A 26,597-nucleotide genomic window follows, 5' to 3' on the forward strand; every position below is an offset into this window, starting at 1 on the left:
CATATGGGCATGAACAGCATATTTTCACCGCTTTAGTTTTCTTCTGGGTTTGTCTTCTGGAAGAGATCATCCAACAGTGGAAAGACGGAGCATCGTTGGCAAAAATTCACAGCAAAGCATGTTCGTGCATACTGTAGATGTATGTTCTACGTCCTTTGCTTTGAGCACTTTGACTGCTACAGGTAGTCATGGCTAGGATAGTTTGCGGTGTTAACTGTACGGTCGAATTTCCAGATAATGTCATCGTTCTCGTCGAAACTCGTCCATTTCGGTGTTGAAACAGTTGCTGCTGATGCTTCCTTCTGCCGGAACGCATATTCCTTGCTCATAATCTGTTGCTTCCATGGATACTCTTCGATTTTGATCTGAAACAACGGGGAATTAGGAATTTGTTACAGAACACCTGTTAATTCTGGGTGCTACATCACCAACCACACGCCCCGCCCATTCATGACCGTCCCTTACAACGATGTCACGACGCGATAAAAGTGAAAACCCTCGCGAACTCACCACTACTCGAATGATACCCTTCCGATCCTTGTGAATCGCATCCATTCATTGCGTTAATTCGTTCACGTGCAAGACTCGCTGTAATTCGTCCATCCGCTATCGTATGCCACATATCACGAATCGTGTATTCTATCGCACCCCCGATCTACAATAGAAGAAATCATTCTGCCGAAAAATTTATTCCTATTTTTTTCCCCAAGAAAAACTATTCTCTGGAAGAAAAAACGAACCGGATGTTTTGAAATCTCAGGCCGAAATTCTGGCCGTAGTTTACGATTCACCACAACGTCTCGCATTTCACCTAAGCTTGGATAGGGATTTGTGTACTCTTCGAAAGGTTGCTTATACGGTGGTATATCCATGGGATTTTCGTGTTCACTAAGAGCTGTTCGAGACAGTACCTCCCACATTACCTAAAAATTCAAAATTTCATCGAGATTCGTAGAAACATGAGTTAAAACGAGTTGTTACTCACCAATGCCATAGCATAGACATCAATTCTTTGGAAAGCTGGTACAGTGAATTCAGTTGCGCCTTCTAGCACTTCCGGAGACATGTAGCGGAACGTTCCAACCTTAAATAATCAATAATTATTGCAATAGGGATTACATCATGCGTAGTAGAACATATTTCAGTTGAAAACATGCCGATAAAGATAAATCAGCTCTTTAACGAGGCTGTGATTCGTCATTTATAAATAAAATCCAAAAATTTATCTACCCGTCACTAGTCGGATATAGAAATTCTAAGGTAAGCTCACCTGACCAGTAACGTGATCGTCAATTTGTGGACTGCTGAACACAGCAGCCAATCCGAAGTCAGCTATGCAAGCTGTCAACACTAACTCTTTCCCGTCAGCACATTCCATCGACTGCAGCAGGACATTTTTCGATTTAACATCTCTAAAAAATGAACAACTAGATGAGAATAAGTTAAGTTACATTACAACTTAAATTGTGCGTTACGCGAAATTGTTAGGGAAAAAGTAGATCTGACATAATTATCCTTATCTCTGTAAACTGTAAAGTACAGTATCCTCACCTATGCACCACAGTATACTTGTTGCCTTGTGCTTCGTGCAAGAATGCTAAACCCTCCAAAATTCCGGACATGATACGGAGGCATTGCTTCAGTGTCAGCACATTCTTCTGCAATGTGAAATTCACTAATATTGGAGAAAAAAAGTGATTGTTTCCAATAGGGCTTTTTTCAATAGGGCACAAAAACAAAGGGAATATTTCTAATCACATACCGTAACCCTAGTTCTAGCTAGTGTTACATCGTTTTTTCTTTTTTTGAAAGGGAAATGTAAAAAGAAACGCAAGAAAAAAAAACAAAATGTAAACAGAATAAAAAAATTATAATGGAAAAGTCCGAGGGAGAAAACAACAAAAAGAAAACCAATTAACCTTAAGATAGTCATGAAGATTTCCCTCTTTCATGAACTCAGTGATCAGCCAGTAATCATTCGCTCGACGTTCCACATCAATATACTTTAATATATTCGGATGACCAGATCGTCGCAGTACATCAACGTAGATCGTCTAAAAGAAAAATTTGTGGGAAATGGTAAAAATGATACGAGGAGAGGAAGTGTACGAAGGATTTCATTCTGTAAAACGACAAAAGGTTCAGGATCATCATCTAGAACTAGAAATTTTTTTTTGTTAATTTTTTAAGTAGAGATTTGGGTATGGTGGCATCACAGAGTCACAAAATAAAGATGATATAACGAATCTGGCGATTAGTGGACGTTGAAAGACGAAAATGAAATATAAAATCATCAGAAAAAAATGTCATATGTTACTCATATTAAAAAAAATATGCTCATGAAATAGAAAAACCTATCGTAACACTAATGTACTCTCAATGAATTGCAATGAAATTCCGTGCAGACGTAGCAATTAAAACGCTTGCTTACCTGTTCAGAAAGCCAACTCTCTTCATCTTTTAACACTTTCACCGCTACTTCCTTGACTTGATCACCACTACGGTATATTCCATTGAAGACGTCACCAAATCGGCCACTTGCGACGTGCTGGAAAGATATACAGGATGTAGTTCACCGTTGTGAAGAAATATCAAACTCCTACCGGTTAAATGCTTAGCGCGTAAAACCAGTAACTTCTCGGGAACGTTATCATTTCTTGACTAACAAGCAAAAAAAAAAAGAAAGAAAAGAATAAAAAGGAAAAAGAAAGCAAGGAAGTTTGTAGGTACTGAAGCACGACGTATCCCTAGATCAAATCAAACCTATCCATATGCAAATTCCAGGACACTCACCTTTAGATCAGTGATCTCAAACGTTGGTTTCGTTGCTGCACAATTGAGAAGCGCGTAAGTTTCACTTTGTTGTGCCGTTGTGACCGTCTGAAAAAAAAACAATGCAAATATGAATAGAAATATTTTTAAATATAAATAAACAATGTCTGAAGATTTAAAAAAAGATTATAAGAATAACGTAAAAATGAATGAAAAATATTCATAAATATGAATAAAAAAAGGATATAAGAGTTAAACCACCGTCAACTTTTGCGTGTAAAAAGCTTTTTGCTTCCTTCTCGCTCACCTGCGTTTTAATCTTATCCTTGCTTTGCCAACATCTTACGTAGGCTAGTGAAAAGACGATAAGCCCTCCAGCTATGCATACACCGATCAAACCGAACAACATTATGAACCAGATATTGTTCATCCATTGGGAGACTTCACCAAGGGTTGTGGCTAGAACAGTGGCTATAATGTGACTGTCAAATTGTAGAATTGAGGCAAAGAGATTGAGAGATCGTCTGGATACATTTTAAGAGCGGCAAATTCACAGCTGACATCAAATTTGCGGGCAATGATTGAGGTGAACCACAAAGAGAGCACTTAACGCAGTTCACGCAACTCCTTTTAACGTTAAAAACTAATTTTTTTCGACTCTACTAAAAAGTTCACACAGATAGAAGAGTCGACGTTCCGTTATGTTACATCCTAGAGGTACTATCCTATTCTAGAATTTCGACTGCGAAAAATTAGAAACACATGTAGAAAAAACGGCTACAGTAATAAATGGAGTGTTTAAAAAAAATAAAACCACTAATGTTGAATCCGTAAACGCAGAATTTTACTCGTATTATTACAGCGCCATGAACTGGGGAATAGCACTTTCTGGGGACTCCTGCAGGATTTCCTCACTTGAACACAAGTTTCTGTTACAATTATTTGCTTAGTGATTTCTTCTTCAAAATCTCTTATTCGAAAATAATTATCAATTTTTTTTTCTGTGAAAATAACAGTTCTTGAGAGACGGATTTCTTTTTTTCGGAGAAACATTATTTCTAATAAAAAAGACCTTCTACATACAATCTCCTATCACTCTTGTTCTTATTATTCATACTATTCATCTTAAAGGCATCACCCCACGAATTTGGGGTGGAGCGGATTTGAGGTGAAGAGTTCCTATACGGGGTCTTAGATTATGAAGAGATAGGTGATTCCGTCCATTTCTTCCTAAATGCCGTAAAAAAAAGGCGCGGAAGATGCGGCGTGTGCACAAGGCTGGCGCGCCCCAATCGAACTCGTAGTAGAAAATAGCGTCCCGGAACGCTCGAAGCCGTATCTTCCGGGCCGTTTTTTTTTAGGGTAATTAGGAATGAGTGGACGGAATCACCCATCTCTTCATAATCTACGATTCCGTATAGGCATAACCCAGAAATCCGCACCACCCCAGATTCGTGGGGTGATACCTTTAAATTCACACATGTCCGAAAATCACTGTACAAATTGAAAAGCTCGCGAAAAGAAATAACTTGCACTTAAACGAAATAACCTTTTTTATACAATTCAAAATTTCCGCTAGATATCTTTACTAATATACGATGCTTCCGCTGTAAACGCCTCCTTTTATTCAGTTTCGGTCATCAACAGCGATATTCTTCACACACACAAATTACTTCCTTTATAATCAACTTTTGTCCGCAGGAAATAAATGAAAGCAATCTCATCCCATTACTTAAAAAAAACAATTTCGTTCACTCAGTGGCATTTCCTCAAGCAGAAAATAACTCACTGCTAGCTGTGGCAGGAATTACTTCATCTCTTGGTTCGTCCATTACTAGAATAGAAACCTTTTTATTGCACATATGTGTTCGGCAACAACAAAACTCCATATTCGGTCTGGATTGACGTCTTCCGCTTACAGCAACACACTGAAAAATGGATCAATAAGTCAATGTTTGTGGTGACGATCCTCGAGGGACCAACCTCATCTTGAACCTTGCAATCCGCTATCACTTCTTTGTCATGTTGCCAACATCCTTTTAGGGTTACTTCGATTTTTCGCTCTTCAGCGCTCGCATTCTGGAATGAGATCACGTAAGTGGAAACGAAAATTTCTGATATTATGTTTAAAATAGGACTAGCTTACAGGAACCTCTGTGTTCTAACTTTTTTTACGCGCGGACGACTGAATACTGGATTTTTAGCCCCTTTTATTGTCCTTCAATTAAAATCGTATTCCCCTTGTTTACGCCTATGTACAGATTTAATGCGTGTTTACGTTCATGATCGCAAAATGAACACAATCTCCAATAGAAATAAACAGAAAACAATTATTTATGAGGAAAAATGTTGATTGCAATTGACTGCCTCATTCTGTCATGGAGCTAAAAAGAAGGAAGTAAATGCAGAAAAGATAGCGTTGAAAGGTAGACTGGAACTGGATCTAAGTAAAGTTCCCTTAGAAATTTAAGAGCTCTGGGAAATTACCAGAGTCACAAGCTGATATTTTCCCTTTATTTCTTTTCCGTTTTGGAAAAAATGCTGCATCGTCAACATTCCATCCTTTCAACCTCTACAAGTAGTGGCTGGCACTCTAACTAAGGTAATTCACGACTAGCTAACTAACGACCCACTACGGCTTATTTTCCCATGACTAGAGAGAATAGCCAAAATTTTTTTCTTTACCAGGCAAATCCAACACAATAATAAGTTCGACCGCTTCTTACGAGAATAAGCAACATTTGTAAAATGCAAAAAGATCCATTGAGAATATGAGTACGGTTTCACGATTCTTTGCTTGAAAACTTGGTGCCAGGAACTAAAAGTAGCACAGAAATATTTTTTTTTTCAAATACGGTTTCGGTGAAAGGTCGAAGACAATGTAATTGAATCGAAGAAAAGAAATGAGAAATTCGAGAAATGGTGAAGATTTGAAATCGATAACCAAAAGAGATAAGAACAACACGAATTTGGAAAAAGTCTATTACAGCGCACATTACAACGGAAATGTTTGGCCAATGAATTATAAATAGAGAAAAGGAGTTTTTGCAGATGTTATCATTGGGAATTCTTTGTGGATCTGTAATATAAGTTCCATTCGTAAGAACAGTCAATTCAGATAGCATAATCTAAACTCTTCGTTCCATTTTTGATCTTCCTTGGTTGAAACTGGGTCAAAATAAACGATGGAATCACCGCAAACTTTCAAACGATTCCAAAAGAACGTAGGTAGAGGAACTTCTCTTTTCCTGTCTTTCCCTCTGAGACTCAGTAACGTTGGTCCTTTGATAGAAAGGGAAGAAAAAACAGATAAATCCTTCTCTGACAGTAGTACTGATCTATGGAATTCCCCTAGGCGGCTTCAAAAATGTCTTCCCACAACTCATAGGATGAACTCCGCAGGAAGCTTTTAATTGCTGTCTCAACGGATATTGCAAAACAAGAAGTGAGCGGGGAAAACAAAGGAATCAAAAAACTCTGCGGCATTTTGATGGCAGCATTTCCTCTTTCCGGATAATTTCGGAGGAACTTCCTGTGATTAGAATTTGAACCCACGACTTAAAAAAAAAATCAAAATCGAATCCATTACTCTTCATAGAATCACTGTTTTCTTTCTTTTTCTCGAAAAGCAAAATATAATAATAACTAGATAGAATTTGGAATTGACGAAGACTCTGCGTTTTTTGGTTCTGTTTGTCCACAAAAGAACAGTTTTAGTTTTCAAAAAAAAAAAAAAGGAAACTCACTGTTCGCCAGATTTTTTTCCCGAGATGAGAAGTGACTTTAGCAGCTAAGACCCCCCCCCCCCCCCCAAAAAAAAAAAAAAAAAAAAAAAAAAAAAAAAACCGAAGAAAATATCAACTATTACTACTACTGCAAACGATATCTTTAGTCATTCTATAATAATTAAATGTCAGTCATGAGAGAAAAATCTCATTTTTTCCTCCTTTTACCCTATAAATATCACGTAAACTTCATCTAAAAATATATTGGTTACAAAGAAATTTTAGAGAAAAGGACATGACATTTCTTTTGATGTTTGCTATTATTATCTAACGTATTAGATGAACCTAAAAAGATGTCAATTTTCTTAAATGTGTTCTAATTTAACGAATAAGGAGGTGTTAACAGGGAATTGTTAAGTGCAATTGTCCTACTCTCATTAGTTCGCATTCAAGATCGGCCAAGCAGCATTTTCACGGAAAAAGAAAGTCTCTTCAGAAAAAAAAGCACTTTTTAGACGAGGTAAAAATTCTGAAATTTCTATTTTTACGCTGGCTCGAGTTGATACTTGGGTCTGCTTCATCAGCAACTAAATCGAAAATTTCAGTGAAAAGAGTATCACATGTGATATTTCCTGATCAATAGCTAATATCATCAGCAAACTCAAAAAACAGATGATGTCTTCAGGAATCGAACAGCAGTGCCAGGAGGTAGCGGGATTATCGATGAACATGTAATTTAGCAAATTAGTAACTGATCGATCACTGGCAATTTCCTCTAGTAATCTGTTATCCATTTGCGAAGCATTTACCATTACTATACTCGTGGTAGTATTATAAAAAAATCACTGCAGCTTCATTTTCCACTCAATTTCCTAACTAGTTCATTTTATAACTCATATGAAAATTCTATTACTGCGATTACGACAACGAAAAACCAATCACGGAGTAATTTCAATATCAACAGGGAGCGGAAGGTATGAAAACATAGTTTAAAAAAGAAAAGAAAAGAAGAAAAGAGAATGAAGAAAAGAAACACAAGGCCTGCTAAGGAAAACCAAAAGCGAAACAAGCACTAACTATCGTGACGATTTCAGGACTTTTCACAATAATCAACAGTAACATTCATCGTAGCTCACCTTTTCTGTAACGTATTTGAAAACAGTCATGCATCCAAGCCTTTGTGCCCGATTTTCCGGTTCCGCATAGCATTTCTCCAGCGTTGGACATTGTGGATCGTTAAAAGAACACGATTTCGGGTCGAATTTCTGAATTTATGGGAAATGTTATTTCTCTGGAGGTAGAAGACCGTCGTTTGTCTCGTAAGAAAACTCATTACGGTTATCTTTCCCTTTTAAAAAAGGAAAGATAACCGTAATGAGTTTTCTTACCCTTTTTTTAAATGTGAAACGAATCTTAAGAATCTTGAAAAAAAAGTCAGTGATAAAAAACTAAGCGCTAATTAAAATCCTTCGAACCAAAACATGGTTGTCTAATAAAAGCAGAAGTAATAACGTTGTTTCAATATATAAAGACTTTTTTGAAGGAATAATCAAAGAGAACTAGGTGTTTTCAATTAAGGTTTGTTCAGATTTACTAATTCCCCACAAATTTGAAGTAGCAAGTATTATGGGGCTCGCTGACCCAATAAATATTCGAATCATAGAATTTCTAGCAGTCCCCCTTTTTCTGAGTAGAAAGGGTTAAGAGTAAAGTGCTTAACGTTTATTAATCTTTTCGTGGCCGTCCATGCACAAACACGTTTGTCTTCAATTCAAAATTATTGAGGATATCATGCATTTTTCTCAAAACTTCACACAACCATCGGAACTACAGCTGGGAAAATTACTAGTCTTGAAGGATCTTAATGAGGGTGGATAGTTTAGATAGGTGTGAAAGGAAAGTAAGATAAAGGACGTAGTTGTATCAGACAGGAGAAAGACTTTGTGAGAGAATAATTTCCTTTGAATGATGTCTGATTCTGACAAGAAATTTCCGTCTGAAAAAAAGAGAGGAAAGAGGTAATCAATCACAGTTAGCCTCGATCATGTCTGAGCCTCAAATAGTCATAAAAATAAAGCCAGAAAGCCACTTAACCCACTTAAGTAGCCACTTACAAACAAAAATAATTGAAGAACTCAAAGATATTTTAACTTCCAAAAGGAAAAGATGGCAAACATCACAGCATTTATCTTTCATCTTAAAAAAAAACTCTGAAAAGCACACACTATTCAAATAGATCATACGAAACAAAAAATGTCTAAAATGTTTTAATGTCAAGTTTTTCTTGTGAATTTCCAACTTTGAAAGGAGAAAGAAGTTATGTAAATTTTATGGAGAAAAAAAAAAAACTAAATGATCACTTACTTCGCAATAAATGAAAGGTTTCCCCGCATCCAGATCATAGTTCAATCCTAGTTGTCCATAGACTCGAGTCATGTATTCTGGATTGTAGTGCACTGACGCATTCTGGAAATTTATTGTAATGTTCCAAAAAAGTTAATTACAAGACAAGAAATCCTTATCCAGAAAAAAACCTATAATTATTTTTCTGGTCTCTTAAGTGGAAAATGCATAATCTGGGATCACTTTTTTTGTACTTCACGAATGAACACCTGACCTGCAGCTCCGAGCTGAGAATTGAAAAGGTGCAGGTCAGGTGGTTCACTCATGCATAAAGAATTCTTCAGCACGAATTCCAACGTGGGATATGCAGGGATGAAAAAAAAAACGAAACAGGAAAGAAAAGACAAGTGACCTTGCTTAAACTGAGGAAGTAGTTTGCGCAAAACAAAAAAAAAACGAGGAAAGAAAAGGAGAAAGAAGAAAATGTCTCAGAAACAGAAAAAATGTGTGGAAATTAAGGTGGATTCAAGGAATTCGCTGTCGTTCAGAAACTTTTGACAGGAATTCCTTTAAAAGAAGTTATTCACGGAGTGTTCGTCAATAGATTAAATGTTTCTTATCCCAGCTGTAGAAGATCAGTTCACGATCATACGACACACTATGTACAACCGAGATAAATTCTACACCATTCAATGAAGTGTTCCAACGATTTCGACGTAAAACCAACTCCTCATGGTGCGGAATTTATTCAGAAAAACTAGTCAAGTCTCACTGGTTTACTTTCAAAGTCATCTCTTGTTGTTGTTCACTGCTGGGATACTTTGTTATATGTTGTTTCTCGCTTTCGTCGCATTCCGAAATTCGAGGACATTCCAACGAATATTCAATTAAACAAGACATCTAATTGCTTACGGGGAAAAAAATCGTTTTCGCACGAATGTCCTCGGACAAGTAAAGTGTGTCGGTCATGTTGGCGCGTCCAATCCAATTTTTCTCATTTTTTTCGTCGCTGATCATGTTCATTAGTCCCCTGCTCCCCATAAGAAATATGAAACTAAGGTGGATACATGTGTGTGTGTGTGTGTTAGGTTCGTCCAGAAGTGCACATGGGCTCACGTGACTCATACCTCGTGTATATGTTATGTACATATAGTGTGTGTATGTAGTGTGCTTCGATAAGTTGATGCCCTGCTGCTGCTGCTGGGGACTCGTTGCCGGGGCGGCGTTCGTTCGCGTTCGCGGACATCAGCTTCTCTCTCTGTGGCCCCCACGTGCTGAAGGGTCGAAGACCACCCATCCGCACCCAGCCCGCGTCCTTGCCGCTTCTCGCCACTGATAAAACTATTGATCGGAGAACGAATGCCAGAGAAATATGGAACAATCCTTCGGGCGCAGTCCTTCCGCGCCATTCCGTGGCTGGAATGGAGGCATCGATGCGGACGTTGTTCAAACAAAACCAAATATCGAACAGATTGACAAAGAACCGTCCCATACGCCTTCAAAATTCCAATCCCAGTACGAGGAGAAAAAAACAACAACGATAATAATAAACAATAATAATAAACATTCAATAATAAACAACGATGACAAGAACATATAGAAACCGAAGTCAGTAACCTATCGAAAAGTTAGATGGAGTTATTCCAATCGAACGAATTAACCGCTATCCATGATAGGAAATTTTCCATGAAAACTTTGTTCCCTACATTTACCCCTTTTACCTATGCTAATAGTTCAGACGTTATGAATCGATTATGCGGTATGCACTTGTCACGTCTCCTCCCCTATTCAAAAATCAGTTTTGCAAGAATTTCGACCAAATTCTAGCTGGAATCTCGAGTTTGAAGAAATAGTGAACACATTTTGTCAATAACAGCCATAGTGTAACGTAATTTACGGAAAGAACGCGAGAAATATTCCAGAGAAGGTAATTGTTGTCTCATGGATCAAAAACGTAACGTAAATTTTAAGCGCTTCTTGGCTTTAATCTTGGTCATATCGTAAAATTGAAGTTATAGCGTACGGCAATCTAATTTAATCCCATAAAAATTTCTTTAAGGCGTTCGAAAGTCATTGCGCGACGTCGTAGTTACGACGATCGCAGCGATTTTCGGCCATCAGGTGAATCAGCTGTTCAAAAGGCAAAAGAATCGAACCAAAACCGACGAATCAAGCATATACCATTTTTTAAACAAAATATTCTACTACCTTAAATACAGAAACAGTACAGATTCTAAAATAGGAATAAAATAAATACAGAGACAGTACAGAACAATTCTTTGCTCATTTTAATGCTGTTTAAGTTTTCAAGAATTTCTTCGTTAAAGGATCGAAGATTGGGGAAACGACGAGAAATGTCAAGGAGTGGACTAGGCAAACAGGTTTTAGCTATTTTTAGACTTCTCATAACGACAAGGACATTAAACATAAGGGTTCAAACAATCCAGAATCCCAAAGGGTCGCTCAATTATGTACTTCAATTATCGTATACCAATATTCTATAGACAAACACCTAAGTTAAGTAGAGAGAACGTCAGAATATTCAGCTATGAGAAAAGTGCACTTTTTACCCCTTTTCACCCCACGTTTCTTAGAAATTCTGTGCATGATGCAATCATCACGATAGCATATGGGCACAAGCATAGAGATATAGGTTACAAATTTTGCGTCCTTCAGTATTTGTAGCATAGGAAAGTGTAGGAACATATTTGTAGTATAAAGAAGAGAAGTTATCGAGTAAAAATAGGGAATAAAGAGAGGGAAACTAAAAACAAAAAACAAAACAAAAAAAACAACAGAGAGAAAATCAACGATCGCGGTTGGATTTCTTTTTTGGATGAAAAAAAGGAAGTACAATTCTCTATAAATTACCAAAATCGGTTAATTTTCGCTTTTTGACTGAACAATGTACGAAAATGAACAGAATGACAGTTATTATAGGCATCTTCCTGCAAGTTTCATCATAAACCTTGTTTCCATAGCTCTTTTAGTGTTAACCCAACGATTTCTTGACTACCTAAATTTTTTTCTTACAGTAAGCCATAATTTTAAAAACTCAAATTAACCTTTTTAACTGTTTTATGGATTCTCCATTGCATTTCACATGAAATTACTTCCTTGTGAATTCTTTTCAGAAGCTAATCTAAAACTTCACTACTTCCTACTAGTCAGTGAATCTCTTTAAAGGGATTTACTGTCATCCTATGACGATGACTACAAATCCGTTACAGAAAGATTAATCATGTAAGCTTTGAAAAAGCAGCTTTTGCTAGGGTTTTAAAGAAGTTCTCAACTCAAAAGAAAAGAAATTGTCGCATAACAGCTCGCCCCCAAATCCACAAAACCCGAGAACTGCTGTGGACGCAAAATTCATGATCCCTGGCTCTCCATTAAAAAAAAACACTACAGTGACAACGTGTCAGAGCAACAAACAATATAGATTCGAGAGTCGAGAGATTGAAAAGATGCTGACAATTTCTCGAAAAAAACTCTCTTTGAAAAAGTGCATATTTATCAAATTTTCGAACTTATGCCACTATTCCCTCCCCTTTCCCCATCAAGTATGAAATTCCCGCTGGTTCTACTGTTATTCAACACCGATAACCATATAACCACAAACTCCCATACATAATAACCTTAATAGCCATAGGAAATGGTTTTCTTTAAAATGTGAAGGCGTCTAAGTACAGTATTCTCGTATCCATAGGTGGGATACGCGGAGGAGTCGGAGCCTCCACAGGTGAAGGATGGTCTAGCTCACGGGGTGCAGCTCAAGTGAAGAGGGTCCTTTCCGTCCAAAAGTGAAGGTGGTCGGAGCACCGGGTCCGACTATCGCATCTATGCTCGTATCTACATTATTGCACACTTTAGAATACATTATTTTACAGTATACACAATTGAATTGTACTCGATAGAGGTTTCTTTTTTATGCGGAGCTACTTACTTACTCGCAATTAACTGCTTTCAACCCGTACAGATGCTATTCCTATAGTGCTTCAGCCTAGTATAGGACGAGAACTGGTCTTTTTGAGAAAGGAAACTGTTAATTAGATGCGTTTCCTTCCTTGCATTAATTCTATAATTATAGCGCCCGTACTTGTCCAAACACATTCTGTAATCAATTTTAGAAAGCAGGGATTCAGCACAAATATTTGACATTTCTTGATGAGAAAATGAAACCATTAGCCATAATTTCATTGCTAAGATCAATTACTACCATTCGCACTTCAGTTTGTTCTTCACTTCATGCATATAAATAATAATAAACAAATAAATAATAAAACAAATATAGTCCCAGTAGACCTAAGAAGCAAAAGAATCTGCACAAAAGTACAGTTACGTACGTCATCCACTTGACGACAGATAATTTCATAAGCACCCACTTTTATCTGCAAAAGAAGAGAGATAAAAGAAAAAAAAAACCGTACAATCTCCCTTCAACGAATTCAACCAATCGGTATCTATTAGTATCTCCAATCCGAGAAAAAATCCATTGATCGAATGCTCTCGAAATTTCGATTGAGCTGACAACACTATTTGATGAAGCGCTTTTGAATCCCTACTGTATCATTATTGATGAGGACTAAAGAACCTCTCCCAGTGCAAATTATCCAGAAAACCGAAGAATAACAAGAGATCACAAATTGTCGGAGAATTACTACTACGCGCTATCGACATCATGAATAATTATTTGAAAATAATTACTTGCTGAAAGAATGGAGAAACTTAGTCATACCGATATTCTCAGAAACCACTTTACGCGAACAAAGAAATCGTCGATAAACCTACCAAAAATGACTAAAGAGGAAAAAATGGGTATGTTTTGAACTTCATCTTAGCTCTGAGCTCGATTCTGAGTTAATTTCTAAATTTCGAAACAGACAACGATGCAAAGAGCACAGCGCATCCGGACTTCACTAATACTGGCCCACTCAATAGGATTCGGTGTTCAACAATCAACAATATTGATTGAGAGCAGTGAGTTCAAAACAACAATTATCTATTTACTTAATCACTAACTAACTAATTAAGTTATATCTAATCACCTTCACTCTTTTATTTACAAGCTACGAAAAGCAACGTCATCGTTAACTCATCAAGCAGTTTAGAGTTAGTTAGTTAGCAGTTTAGATTAGTCCTGAACATAATTATCCAAACCTAAGGTCATATGGCAGTCATAACTTCCATAAAATCGTTACTTCGGTCGTAAAAATCGTACTTTTTTTTAAAGCTTCATTATCCGCATAGAAAAAAAGCTGTACTATCGGGCAATCTCAGATACAACGTCAAAATAAGTCATTTTAGCCAGCCAATCCTACCTTAGCTTACCATTCGCTGCAAGTTTGTTTCTTGTTCTTGAAAGCAGTTGGCGTTAATTCCACACACTCAAATATTTTGTGCACATCTTCCCCATTGCACTTCTCAAGGATCAAACTTGCCGGTGCCCTCCCTCTATGATGAGTTTTATGTCTTCAAGCGCGTTAATACCATCATATATGCGCACACGTTGGAAGCCTAAGATTCGCCCACTCGCCGCCTCCGCTCAATCTTTGCTCCGTTTTTCATTTCAATTAATAATGTAAGGAAAGAATGGCGTGGAGATCAAAGATGATCAAAGACGAGAAGAATTAGCATCATAATTATATGGTTTAGCATCAACTTCAAACAACAAAATCTTCAACATAGTAATTTGATCAAGTGAAACTGAGCGAATGAGGACAAATGATGAATAAATTGATCGTCAAATAGTCTTCTCGCTGCATTTTGTACGAACAATGAGAAAATTTGAACCTCATCAGCATCCTATTAATTCCCAGAGTTTTGCAACTATAGTAATTTTGAAGCTGTCTATCTTCAAGGACCTGATGTAATCCATTAATTCCAAGTGATTTAAGAGTCTAGAATATAAGATGAAATCATGAATTAAAATTAGTAGACTACTACTTCACTCCAATGAACTTTTCAGCTCATCTCAGTACCACTAAGGAAAGAAAAATTTAAAAAAGAAAACAACTGAAGGCAATGAGGGTCTGAAGATTATTGAAAAAGGTAATAGCAAGAAAAATCAAAATGTTTTTCGCCTTTACATATATGAACAATGCACGGAAGTTGGGCTAAATAAATTATGCATAAGTTTCTAAATGAACTCTACAAATTTCATTTGAAAATCCACCATATTCCTTCCCACATCACATTCTCACGTGTTTTCTTTTTCGATTAATCTCGTCTCTATTATTCATTAGTGAGGCCGTTTATCCATTATGACTAGTTCTGACACGCAACAAAAACTACATAGGTTCTAAAAAAAGCAATAGTTGAGAGAACGAGCGTGAATACGCTTGCATTGACGGGGAAAATACGATTTAAGGAATAGAGCAAATATCCACCTAGATAAAATCGCTCTTTCTTCTTATAAGGAAAAAAAAATGAATAGTCAGTAGACAGAAGCAACTCGAAACAGAACGAAGATCATTGGTGAAGAGCAGAAAAGAGATGAAACAAAAACAAAACAAAAACTACGGAACTCCAAGCAAATTAATTCTGTTTTGCAAAACAAGAGAAGAAAAATACCCTAAAATCCCATAGATAAGAGCGGTTTGTGCTAGAGAATGAAAACTGACGTTTGTATACGTTTTTTTTGGCGTTGTGTGCTCATGATTATCGCAATAATAGCCTACAACTCTACCTTTATTCTTACTGTTTTCTATACTCTTTCTATCCTGTATCACCTGCTATGAAACGTCGTAAATCGTATACAGCAGCTTTCAAGCTAGACGCCGTCAATTATCGTGATTTGCATGGAACCTTGGCATCGGCTAGTCATTTTGAAGTCACTGAAGCAATGATAAGAAAGTGGGTTGTTGATCGACAAAATCTTCAAGAGATGCCAGCAACGAAGAAAGCCCGACGATACAAAAAACCAAGCGTTGAAGAAGTTGAAGATGCCATCTACAACTGGGTTGTCAAAAAACGAGAAGAAAATAGAGCTGTCACGGTGAAAGAAATAAGGACCAAAGCAAAGGAATTAGCAGAAGAGCATGGTCACCAAAATTTTAAAGCATCTGCGCATTGGTGCATCCTGTTTATGGCGCGAAAAAAGCTCTCTGTACGAAGAAGAACAAGTGTCGGTCAACCATTACCGTCTGACCATCTACAAAAATGCTCGGATTTTCGAAAGTTCGTTGCAGCTGAAGCCTTAAACGTATCCCCTTTCAATTTGGGAAATATTGATGAAGTACCAGTTCCCTTTGATATCATCTATGAACGGACAGTTGATGTGAAGGGACGAGAGAACATTAAAATTGATTCTACCGGCCATGAGAAATCTAATTTTACTGTTGTATTGGGAGTGACTGCTGCTGGAGAGAAACTTAAACCAATGCTAATTTTTAAGAAGAAGTTAATGCCAAAAGGACAATTTCCCCCAGATGTCATTGTGAAAACAAATGAAAAAGGTTGGATGAATCAGGAATTGATGGAAGAATGGATCGTTGAAGTATGGAACAAAAGAGAAAACGAAGAAGCTACGAAGAAGCTGCATTTTTAGTTAGCGAAAGTTTCCAATCCATTTCATCTGATGTTATTCAACATAGCTTTGAAAAAACATTGTGTGATTTGGAAAATCTCAAAAACGATTTTGCCATGATGAATATAAACGATGATGACGAAGTAGAAATTGGAAAAGTTTAGTGTTATGTTTAGGTATGTTGGAGTCCTTGTTGTTTAATATACAAATAAAATTTTAAAAATATTTTTTCAAAATCATTTTTTACCGGTAAATTAAACCGCTCTTATCTATGGAATTTTACTGATCGAATGGGCTCTTCAAGTTCTATCCAGAGATCAAATTCCGGCATTTCTAGAGAGATTCCGGCAGAAATTCCGTTAAAATCGCTATTTTTCTATATGAATTGTTTATTAAGTGGGCGGGGTTTAGAGTTGAGGGGCGGAGCTTCTTCTAAACTTCTTCTCCGATTTTTATTTATCCATCCATCAAGTCAGAGAGGTGACTGCATTCAATTTCAATTTCATTCCAATTCATTTTTCACCGGTAAATTAAACCGCTCTTATCTATGGGATTTTAGGGTACACATTTTTTTTTTGGTGTAACGCAAGAATAGGATAGTGAAAAACTTCAAACAATAAAAAAAAAACATGGAAAAATTAATCCTGAACTAAGCTGGGTATCGGTGAGATTAATCCATTCTAGATCGATGTAAACTCTTATTTTCAAAAAAAAAAAAAAGAGGCAGGAATTCATGGAATCACTTGTATAGCGATGTAATTAACACAGAGGGATATGAGGCAATAAAGAAAAGGATGAAATTTTCCAAAAAAAAAAAAAAAAACAAGTACTCACGAATGCAGGCGTGTTATCAGCTCCTCCCAACAGTGCACTAACAAGATCATTCGCAGCTGCAGTAGTGGTTGATGAAAATTCGCTGCTTCTAAAATTTGAGGAGTATAAACAAAAATCTTCTACCAGCAGAACTTTCTGGAAATAAAATATACGTCCGAAAGAAAATCCAAATCAGCAACAAAATCATGAGCCATGAGTTTTCTGCGCAAATTCACCTAATTCTTGAGAACAGAAAGTACTATGAGGATCTTGATGTTATCTTTGAATATAATTTATAATGTATACAATACAAAATGTTGAATATAGCACAATGTTTACATTATAATCAGAAAAGCTCTGTTTTGCAATGAAAACTCAAGCGCTAACTACGCTAGCGCTAGCCACGAGAAATCATTTTTAATTGAAAACAACATAAAACTTGAAAATGTGATCGCATTTCATAGCTTAAAAACTGTTCAAATGTTCTCGCAGTTAAAACAAAGTTTTTCCCGTTTTTCGTTGATATTTTCGGATGATTAAGGTGAAAAAGCACTAAAAACAGAAGAAAAACAATAAGAAAACAAACATTACAGTTCTATATAGTGATGACTTTACCTTCGTATCTGAGGATTAGTGATCCGCTGTGGAAGAGCGACTATTAGAACCGGTGCTAATACTAGTAGAATAAATAAAGGGCAAAATTTGCCACTGTACAACAGCGCTAACGCCATTCGTAGCATAGAAGGGTGGTGTTGCCAAATGAAACCACGTGGCGCAAATGCGCCGTCAAATGCCGAATCCACACAAACGATGGAACGGAATATTGTATACGATCAGTGCAGCTCGACAAGCAAGCTCTGAAATGAAAAAAAAAAAAAACCAATGAGCATATTCGATCAATTGGTCGATGAGTGCAACATCATCGAAACGCACGTCAGCACATAGGATCGAAATTCAACATGCATTAACACCAATGATCGAAAAATGAAAGAAATAAACCGTGGGAAAAACTAACAACTACTGAATCCGTAGCTTTTTATTGATTTCCTTCCTTGCGCTTTCCTTCCTAGCCTAGACTGATACTGATCTTACTTCATTAACAGCTGATTTAGCGAATGAGGTAAGCGTTAGACAATGTATTGTTCTTTGAGTTTGCTGTCGTTTGAATGCTTTCTGTAGGATGATGAGGCGCTTGAGAGGATAAATCACTGATGGCTTTAATTTTTCCAGGCTCTGAGGAAGACGGCAACAGCAAAAAGTTAGCTGTTAATTAATCAAGAAGGATCAAGGGTAAAATGTAGTTGGAGAAGGGTCATTCCGTCGCGCCCTTATTTCTGGAATTAACTAACTAAATCAATCGGAGCCCTGAGAGCTGAGCAGTCTTAGATGATTAATGACATGTAAGCTAAAGTTACTAAGAGAAAAAGTAAGATGGGGCGTCCGGAAATATTAGCTACAGCTCGAACAAATCAATAAAAAAGCTACGTATTCGACATACTAAGATTAAAGGACACTTGAACATGGGCACTAAATATTAAATCATATGAACGAATAGAAATCAGAGAAAAAACGTTGAGAAATAGCTTAATAATGGTCGAAGCCAGATACGGCTGTCATCAAAAACATTCCAGAAACAATGCATATGTATAGTAGAAAGAATTCGATCAGGAACAAAACAAATGCGAGGTGAAATATTTTCCAAGGAGCAGAGACGAACTCTGCAGTAAAATACCAGAAAGAACAGGACTCAGGCACTGTAACGGTACTTTTCGGTACTTTTTTGAGCATCGTTTTTGTATAAGCAGTACTGTGAAGTCAGTATCAGCATTGCGTTGGCCCAAGACGAGAGTATACATGTGTATGGCCAGAGATCGAGTAGTATTAAGGTGAATGGAGGATGAAAGATGGAGGACCATGGAAGATTAAAGAGACGTATTAAGGACGAGAAAGCTTTGCTACCCTCCTGCACCAAAACAGAAGCAACAGGTTGTTTCCGGGTCATCGGAACAGTTTCGGTCTCTGCATGCACTCAGTTTTACAGAAAGTAGCAGAGTAATTCCAAACTGTCACCTCACTCGATCAAAATCAAGTTACGAGGTAAATACTGCGATTGAGGCACATCTTGCAAAAGTATGTCTTTCAGAGAGATGATAATTAAAGGCATCACCCCACGAATCTGAGGTGATTCCGTCCATTTCTTGCTAATTGCCGCAAAAAACGGCCCGAAAGATGTGGCGCCGCACAAGACTGGCGCGCTCCAATCGAACCTCTTGTACAAAATGGTGCGCCAAAACGAATGAAGCCGTATCTTCCGGGCCGTTTTTTACGGCAATTAGGAAGAAATGGACGGAATCACCCCCTCTCCGTAGTCTCCCATCCTGTATACGAATACTCCACCTGAAATCTGCACCACCTCAGATTCGTGGGGTGATGCCTTTAACACTAGAAGAGAACCTTAATATTTAAAATTAATTCTTATGAGCGTCGGTGAGGAAAAAGAATCAAAAACAGATCAAATTCACATTTTTGAGAAGTCTCGAAGAAGTTGAGAAGTTTCGAAGTACTCTACAAAGTTTTCCCTATCGCCGTCTTTCCTAACTCTACAAACGTTTTCCCTAACGCCACCTTTCCTAGTTGTTATCGCTTGTTGCTAGAGCATCAAACCATAAAATAACCATTTTAGTGAGCATCAAACCATAAAATTCCGTTATTGGAGTTTTAAGAATCAACAGTGAGGTGTATCTCCAAAAATCGTACGAGTGACCACACTTACGGGATAGCGTAGTAGAATGCAAAAAGAAATGAACGACACTATAAGCAGATTCGTAGTTGGAGTCAATATAATGTCAGCAAAACAATTGATAACGTGCCGTTCTGAACAACATTCCTCACTGTGACTGCTTTCTCGCATAAAATATGCATTATTGTTCCGACTGATTCGCTAAAAATTGCTGCCATTCGTCATCCCCCAGACGAATGAAACGGTTGAAGGATGAAGGATAAAGTGCCTGACATTAATCAATCCGTTTGGAATGCGCTAACACTTTCAGTTTAATAAAGAATTGTTTGAGATTTATGAACGTGTGTCAAGTCTACACATTCATTTGTTGGACATATCTGGTACCAATTTATCCCGGAAGTACGAAGAATTTGGTTGGCTCTACAGCAATTTCGAACCATCGACTATGCAGTCGCAGCGGAATCAGATGCGATAATCGGAACCGGTGCTCTAACCCCCTTCACTTTTGAGCGGTTGGGGAAGGAACCTCTTCCATTTTTAAACACTGGTTGGCGAAAGGACCCCCTTCACTTGAGCTGCTACCCATGGGCTAAACCCACTTCACCTGAGGAGGGTCCAGCTTCTCCCTATCGCACCTATGAGCGAAGTCTCAAATCAATTGCGTTACATCCATCGCCAAAGAAAGATTTAAAGAGTAACAATTAATGTGAGTGAACGATGCACACACGTAATGATAAGAAAGACTCATTGCAGTGTCACAAAAACTCGACTGCATTCGTGAAGGGAGGAGTTCGTCGCCCAACCCTTCTCCCATTGACCACGCCCATCACATGCACTGCTTAGCACGAGGTTTTAGATTAGTTCTCCGAGAAACAACACAACTTTAAACTTGACAGAAACTTTAGGACAATTCATGGACGTTTCTAGAATTGTGATTATTTTAAAACATAAAAGTGCAGGATTTCATACTCACATAGATTCACTTTACAGTCTAACGTGGAGCTCATGTGAAAATTCGTGTCAGGCTCGGATGCCCCCGGAATGCACTATTGGTTCCGTTTATATTTACATGCGAACTGCGTGCTGAGAACTGATGTAACGACGCAGTGATCGATAGGCCGGCGTTGATGTTTGTCGCGTTACCACCAGAAAAAAATGGTCAGCTGATGACGACAACTGAGCGCGGAGGAACGAGCAGAACAGCAAAAAGAAAAAAAAGCAAAGAATGTGCAACAATCGGAAAAAAATAATAATAAAATAGTGTGTAGGTGTTACGGAGGAAAGCAGGTGAATTGTTGGTCTCTATGGAGATTCATTTAATCCCCGTGATACGCGTTTTAATAACATACGCACAACACATACACATAGCAACATGTGTCACAAAAACACAATCATTAAGACCTTAAGAACCTCAAAAATGACAGCTTTAGCGGCTTTCGGAACGCGTTTATTTAATGAGTTCGATAATCTTAGATAGATAGATTGGAAACAAGGACATGCCCAAAATGGCAAAAAAAAAACACGAACATGACATCATCGAAACTGGGGAAAAATGACTTTTTTCCGGAATAATTAATCTTGTTGAAATAAACGTAGACCTCTTGGTGAGCAAGAGAAAAACTCAAGTGGATCACTTAGGGCAATTACGAGGTGAAGATAGTAGAAATGGTCAAAATTTTCACAAATCCAAGGCATTCAGAATAGTGAACCCCAGAAATTTTCATTTTTAACTGCTCCTAACGAGAATTTCCAGAGAACCTCGCCTGGTGCGCTAACATACAGTGAGTTATTAAATAATTTTTTTTTACGTCATAGTTAATCTAATATAACTAGAACTATAAGTATACATCTGTGCGATATATGTTGCAAGAGAAAGAAAAAGATATAAACATAAAATCCTTCCTTCAATTACTTCATGAAAAATGATATGCGGATCTCACTAAAGGAGAAAAAAATCACGAACTGACGATATTATGTTAATAATGAGTACACACAAATTTCTGGGAATAGAAGCAAAACCAGAAATATTGATGGTCAGGCGAATACTTATTAGTAAAGGTTCGCGAAGACTAAAGAGAATACGACATTTCACTCCCACCAAAAGGTTATGCTCGTCTCGAGGGGATTTGATTGAATGCCGTCATTATATCCTAATACGCACTAATACAAATGATGATGATAGTTGAGCCTAATGAAGTGTAAGAAGAAGGACAAGGGGAACACTCTCGCGACAAAATAGTTGATATAAATGATTCCTACAAAAAAAAAACATCCATACAATGTAATAATCACGAACGTACAAAATATCGGCTAACGGTACGAGGGAGACGCGTTGGAAAGGAATAAGATACACTAAAACTGTAAACTAGAACATAAGTGCACCACATACCGTTAGATACGTAGCAATGATAAGCGGAAAACTTTCGGCGCCGAAGAAATCCCTCCGTCATCCGACCAGTCATTTATCATGCGTTGTAACGACAATGAGAGTGTGGAGGGTTGTTGCAACTCATTCACATACGGGCACGCCCACATTCACGTCACATCACAGAGGTGATGACACAATGCAACGAGCAGTCGAACAACTTTTTTCTTCAAAAATATAGAGTATGAAAAGTATTATCTTCAGTCTACGGGACTATTAAAGTACTATTTTGGAGTACACAAAGAAAAAACAAGAAGAAAATTACAAGCCCTCTCTCAAAACATGGGAAGAAATAGTTGTCTTGCAGCAAATTTCGATGCGCATAATCGTTCACGAAAAAGTTCGCTGCAACATCTACATAAAAAGAAAACAATGGAACAAAAGTCGTTCTGAGATGTACGATTTACGTCACAATTTTGTCCTGTTTCGCATGGTAATTACAAATTCGAGCCGGATGATTAACATCGTCCGACTAAGCACAAAAAGCTGGTAATAAGGACTTTAATGACCTCTCAAAGCTACATTTAACCGCCTTAGAGTTTCTAAATTTTGTTCATTTTGAAGGCAATTTCATAATTCTGCGATTGAAGAACTCCTCATCCCTATTGGTCGAAAAAACTTGTGAAACCTCATTTTCACAAGTCTCTCCTAAGGCCATCAAGAAAATTTTGTGCATGATTGAAAAGGTGGTTGTCGCTTGGTGAAGAGCCTGTCTATACGACGGATGCGGTAGAACCACTCAAAGCTCTCGGAGCTTCTGACGCTTCGTTAAAGATGGGTGTGGCCCGGCGTTATCTTGGTTGAACACAACACCTTTCCTATCGGTCAATTCTGGTGATAGTATGCTTTAATCTGGTCACTTGTTGACAGTACAGGTCCGAATTGAGTGTTTCTCCCGATGGGAGGAGTTCATAGTGGATGATTCCATTCCAATCTTAGCAAACATACAGCAAAACCTTTTCGGCTGTTGCTCCAGGCTCGACAACCGTTTGGGCCAGCTCACCGCGATTGGACCACTATCTTTTTTCAGTTTTTTGTAGGCGTCCGTATGTTTACATCGTACTATACTATTATCAAAAACATCCAGCGAAAACGCTCAGAACGTTTTATTTCATCCAATATTTTTGACCGCTAGGAGGTATCCGTTGGTGCATTCCGCATGGACTCATACAAATACAACTTGGGACCTATACTAAAGTAGACATGTTAGTCAAATTTGCACAGCTGTGATGAATTAGTGGCTATAGGACAAAATTCGACAAGTTATTCTAACACTCTACTACGATGTTCAGTTTCTACACCTATCTCCCATCTAATTTCATCGTTTTATCGTGAAACTATCCATTTCTATTCCCATACCGAGTTCTCAGTTTAACAAAGGAAAAAGCACAAGTAGGAGAATAGCAAGTTCCGAACATCGAATGCAGTGCAAGTTGATAGGTTTGCCAAGACAGATTGATGATTGCCAGCTTCACGACCCAGCTGCTCAACTATTTCGGTGATTGGCATGGTAAATCATTTTGCACTCTGACTTAGGATCACGCATATGATAGAAATAAATTCAAAAATAACGTAATCTTTAAAGGTAGCATACCACGAATCTGACGTGGTGAAGGGAATCGCTGGGAAATCTAGAGTTACGATCGTAGCTTGCGTGATGCGGGGTGGTTCTGCTCATCTCTCCCTGGTCATCATAAAAACCGGCGTGGAGGACGCGGTTTTTTCAATACGATTTCAGCTGCAACGCCCCAGCGTTGCAAACGCGCTGCGTCCAAGTGCTATCGGTCGGAGATCAGTGATGTCTTCTCCCCAGCCTATTCAAGTAAAGCCAATGAATAGGCTGGAGAGAAGACATCACTGATGAATGCCAATGAATGCTAAGGGGACCGGAACGTGTGCACAGAGGATCCTTCTAACCTACCTCGAAGGAATTAAAGCTGTTCCCGCGCCGCGGGGTAGGTTAGAAGGATCGCCTTCAAGCACGCCTTTTTTTAACGACGATTAGATAAGAGATGGCGGAACCACACCAATCTACAACCTCATCTCTAGCTTTTCCCGCGGATTCCCTCAACATGTCAGATTCGTGGTATGCTGCTTTTAACAACTATCACATTCGTTATCGGGATCCAAAAAAATTCTTGCACTTGAAGGGATGACTATGTGGGTGACATATCGTTCAAGATAAATAGATATTGAATAATTTCGTAATAATTCACGTCCTCAACAGGTGTGGATTAAAAAAAAATCATATTCATAATAATTTATGCTTACGACAATGACATTAGTAATAAAGCACGATAAAATGTGTGTCTTTTTGTGCGTACTACACACTTTTCGGTTCTCTAAGATTAATATTAACGTAAGTACAAACGAGAAAAAACAATACAACTCTCAAAATGTAATAATTAGATCTAGTAAGTGCATTAGTGCTCTGAAATGCTCGTCAAGAAATCTAATAATATGTTACAATTCGTTTTTGGAAATACATAATTTGTATCAAATTGTTCTCAAATAACAAATTAGTCTTAAATGTATAGAAGAAATTTCGCGTTCATAAAGTTCTTTCTCAAAAGAGAATAGGAGAACATAGTGATCGAAAAAAGATGACATTTACATGATATTACATATAAAGATGACGTTAAGCACTTGTCCTATAAACAAGTAAAAGTAAAAATTTCATGGTTAAATCTGTATGTATGTGATCGCTTTGAGGGAAGAACGGTCGGTGTAGAACCATCGTGGTTGGTTGGCCTGTCGGCAAAATTTGTGTCAAGGGTTCGGGTCTTTATCTACTGTTTATTTCGGTTTTTCGCTCGCACGTGGTGTACGTCCACAAAACTTCACCATTTTAACCAATAAGAATCATCTCATGAACCACGAAGAAATGATTGAAACAGGACTGCTTTTTTTAGTAGAGATAGAGGCTAACCCTCAAAGGCATCACCCCACGAATCTGGGGTGGTACGGGTTTCAGGCGGGCAATGCCTATACGGGATCGTAGATTGTGTGGAAAGAGTGATTCCATTCATTTCTTAATCGTCGTAAAAAACGGGACGGAAGATGCGGCGCGTGCACAAAGCTGGCGCGCTCCAACAGAACTTTCGTAGACAACAGCGCCCCGAACGGTCGAAGTCTCATCTTCCGGGCCGTTTTTTTACAGCGATTCGGAAGAGATGAACGGAATCACCCTCTTCCCCACAATCTACGACCCCGTACAGCCATTACCCGCCTGAAACCCGTACCATTCCAGATTCATGGGTGATGTCTTTAACATAAACAGATTTCTCCATCCACCGTTGACATTATCGTGGCGAGGCCAACAAAACTAAGCGAGAAACATCCGATATTTTTCTACGCTCTCGTTGGCTATCGTTTAACCACAGGACGTATGGGGAACTCTGTGAGGAAGATATAATAGGAGACTCCCATAGAACTATAGATGAGAACGACATCTTATCAGAAGCACTGCTAAGCAATTGTACTTGTTTAGCTCTAATGAACGCACGAGTCTACTATAACGCTGCTTTTCTAGGTTTTATACGTATCGGAACATAATACTATGGTAATTCGATCTGAATGATCGGATTCACCTGGACGGTAGCAGGTTCCAAGGTGGATCTAGCCATAGATGCGTTAGTCGGACCTGGTGCTCCGACCCCCTTCACTTTTGGACGATCGGCTAAGAGATCCTCATCACTTGAGCCTCGTCCCATGAGCTAGCTCCCCTTCACCTGAGGAGCGTCTGTCTCCTCCCTATCGCACCTATGGGTCTAGCGAAAATCATGGTATATAATGATGGGCTTATTCTGTTACACGTGCATATATGTCACGATGTTTCAAAAAGCAGTGATACGGGTCAGACGGTGTCGAATTAGCGTGCAGGGGAAAGGAGCGATAAAATGGGACGTGACGACTCCCACGACGTCGGGTTGGTGCGCCGCGGTGAAAGAGTTAATTGGTGAAATAGATCAAAGCGGATTTATCAGAAAGTGAACGATACATTGAAAGTCGTTCCTTGACCATAACAACTGCATATGCTACGTTTCACCTCTATGTACCCCCCTCCCCTTCATTTCCCCGCACATTTGACTTATCGAGTTGATAACATTCTTCGTTCAGAAAAACGCATCCAAACCGCTGCCTGAATAATGGTTAACATTTTACGTGATCTCATGTAGAACCTTATCATTATCCGTACGACAATGAGGTTCACGTCATTTCATATTAGCACATTATTCTGTGTTAAATGTTGTG

At 38.2% G+C, this 26,597-nt stretch overlaps 2 protein-coding genes across 4 annotated transcripts; one reads left to right on the forward strand and one right to left on the reverse strand.

Annotated features, from left to right (window-relative positions):
- Positions 1-240: 240 nt before the first annotated feature.
- Positions 241-26,056, reverse strand: RB195_008578 (uncharacterized protein; the record flags this gene model as incomplete). Of its 3 annotated transcripts, XM_064195146.1 has the most annotated exons (19): positions 241-365; positions 511-655; positions 741-923; positions 986-1,084; positions 1,271-1,412; positions 1,552-1,658; positions 1,920-2,054; positions 2,432-2,548; positions 2,794-2,880; positions 3,080-3,231; positions 4,562-4,700; positions 4,756-4,851; positions 7,634-7,762; positions 8,862-8,963; positions 17,200-17,287; positions 17,794-17,848; positions 17,905-18,035; positions 19,952-19,989; positions 25,934-26,056. In XM_064195146.1, the coding sequence occupies 19 exons, from the start codon at positions 26,054-26,056 to the stop codon at positions 241-243; spliced, it is 2,193 nt and encodes a 730-aa protein (XP_064046289.1). The 3 variants fall into 3 exon arrangements, with proteins under 3 accessions (XP_064046289.1, XP_064046290.1, XP_064046292.1); XM_064195144.1 differs by lacking the exons at positions 17,200-17,287; positions 17,794-17,848; positions 17,905-18,035; positions 19,952-19,989; positions 25,934-26,056 and adding an exon at positions 9,621-9,740; XM_064195145.1 differs by lacking the exons at positions 241-365; positions 511-655; positions 741-923; ... (11 more) ...; positions 19,952-19,989; positions 25,934-26,056 and adding an exon at positions 17,004-17,045 and having other exon boundaries at positions 17,794-17,918.
- On the forward strand, positions 15,574-16,386 carry RB195_008579 (uncharacterized protein; the record flags this gene model as incomplete). The annotated part of the gene is made up of 1 exon (XM_064195147.1): positions 15,574-16,386. One exon carries the CDS (start codon positions 15,574-15,576, stop codon positions 16,384-16,386), a length of 813 nt encoding a protein of 270 aa, XP_064046291.1.
- Positions 26,057-26,597: the final 541 nt, after the last annotated feature.

This window comes from Necator americanus, chromosome III (assembly GCF_031761385.1).
Source record: "Necator americanus strain Aroian chromosome III, whole genome shotgun sequence".
Classification (NCBI taxonomy): domain Eukaryota; kingdom Metazoa; phylum Nematoda; class Chromadorea; order Rhabditida; family Ancylostomatidae; genus Necator; species Necator americanus.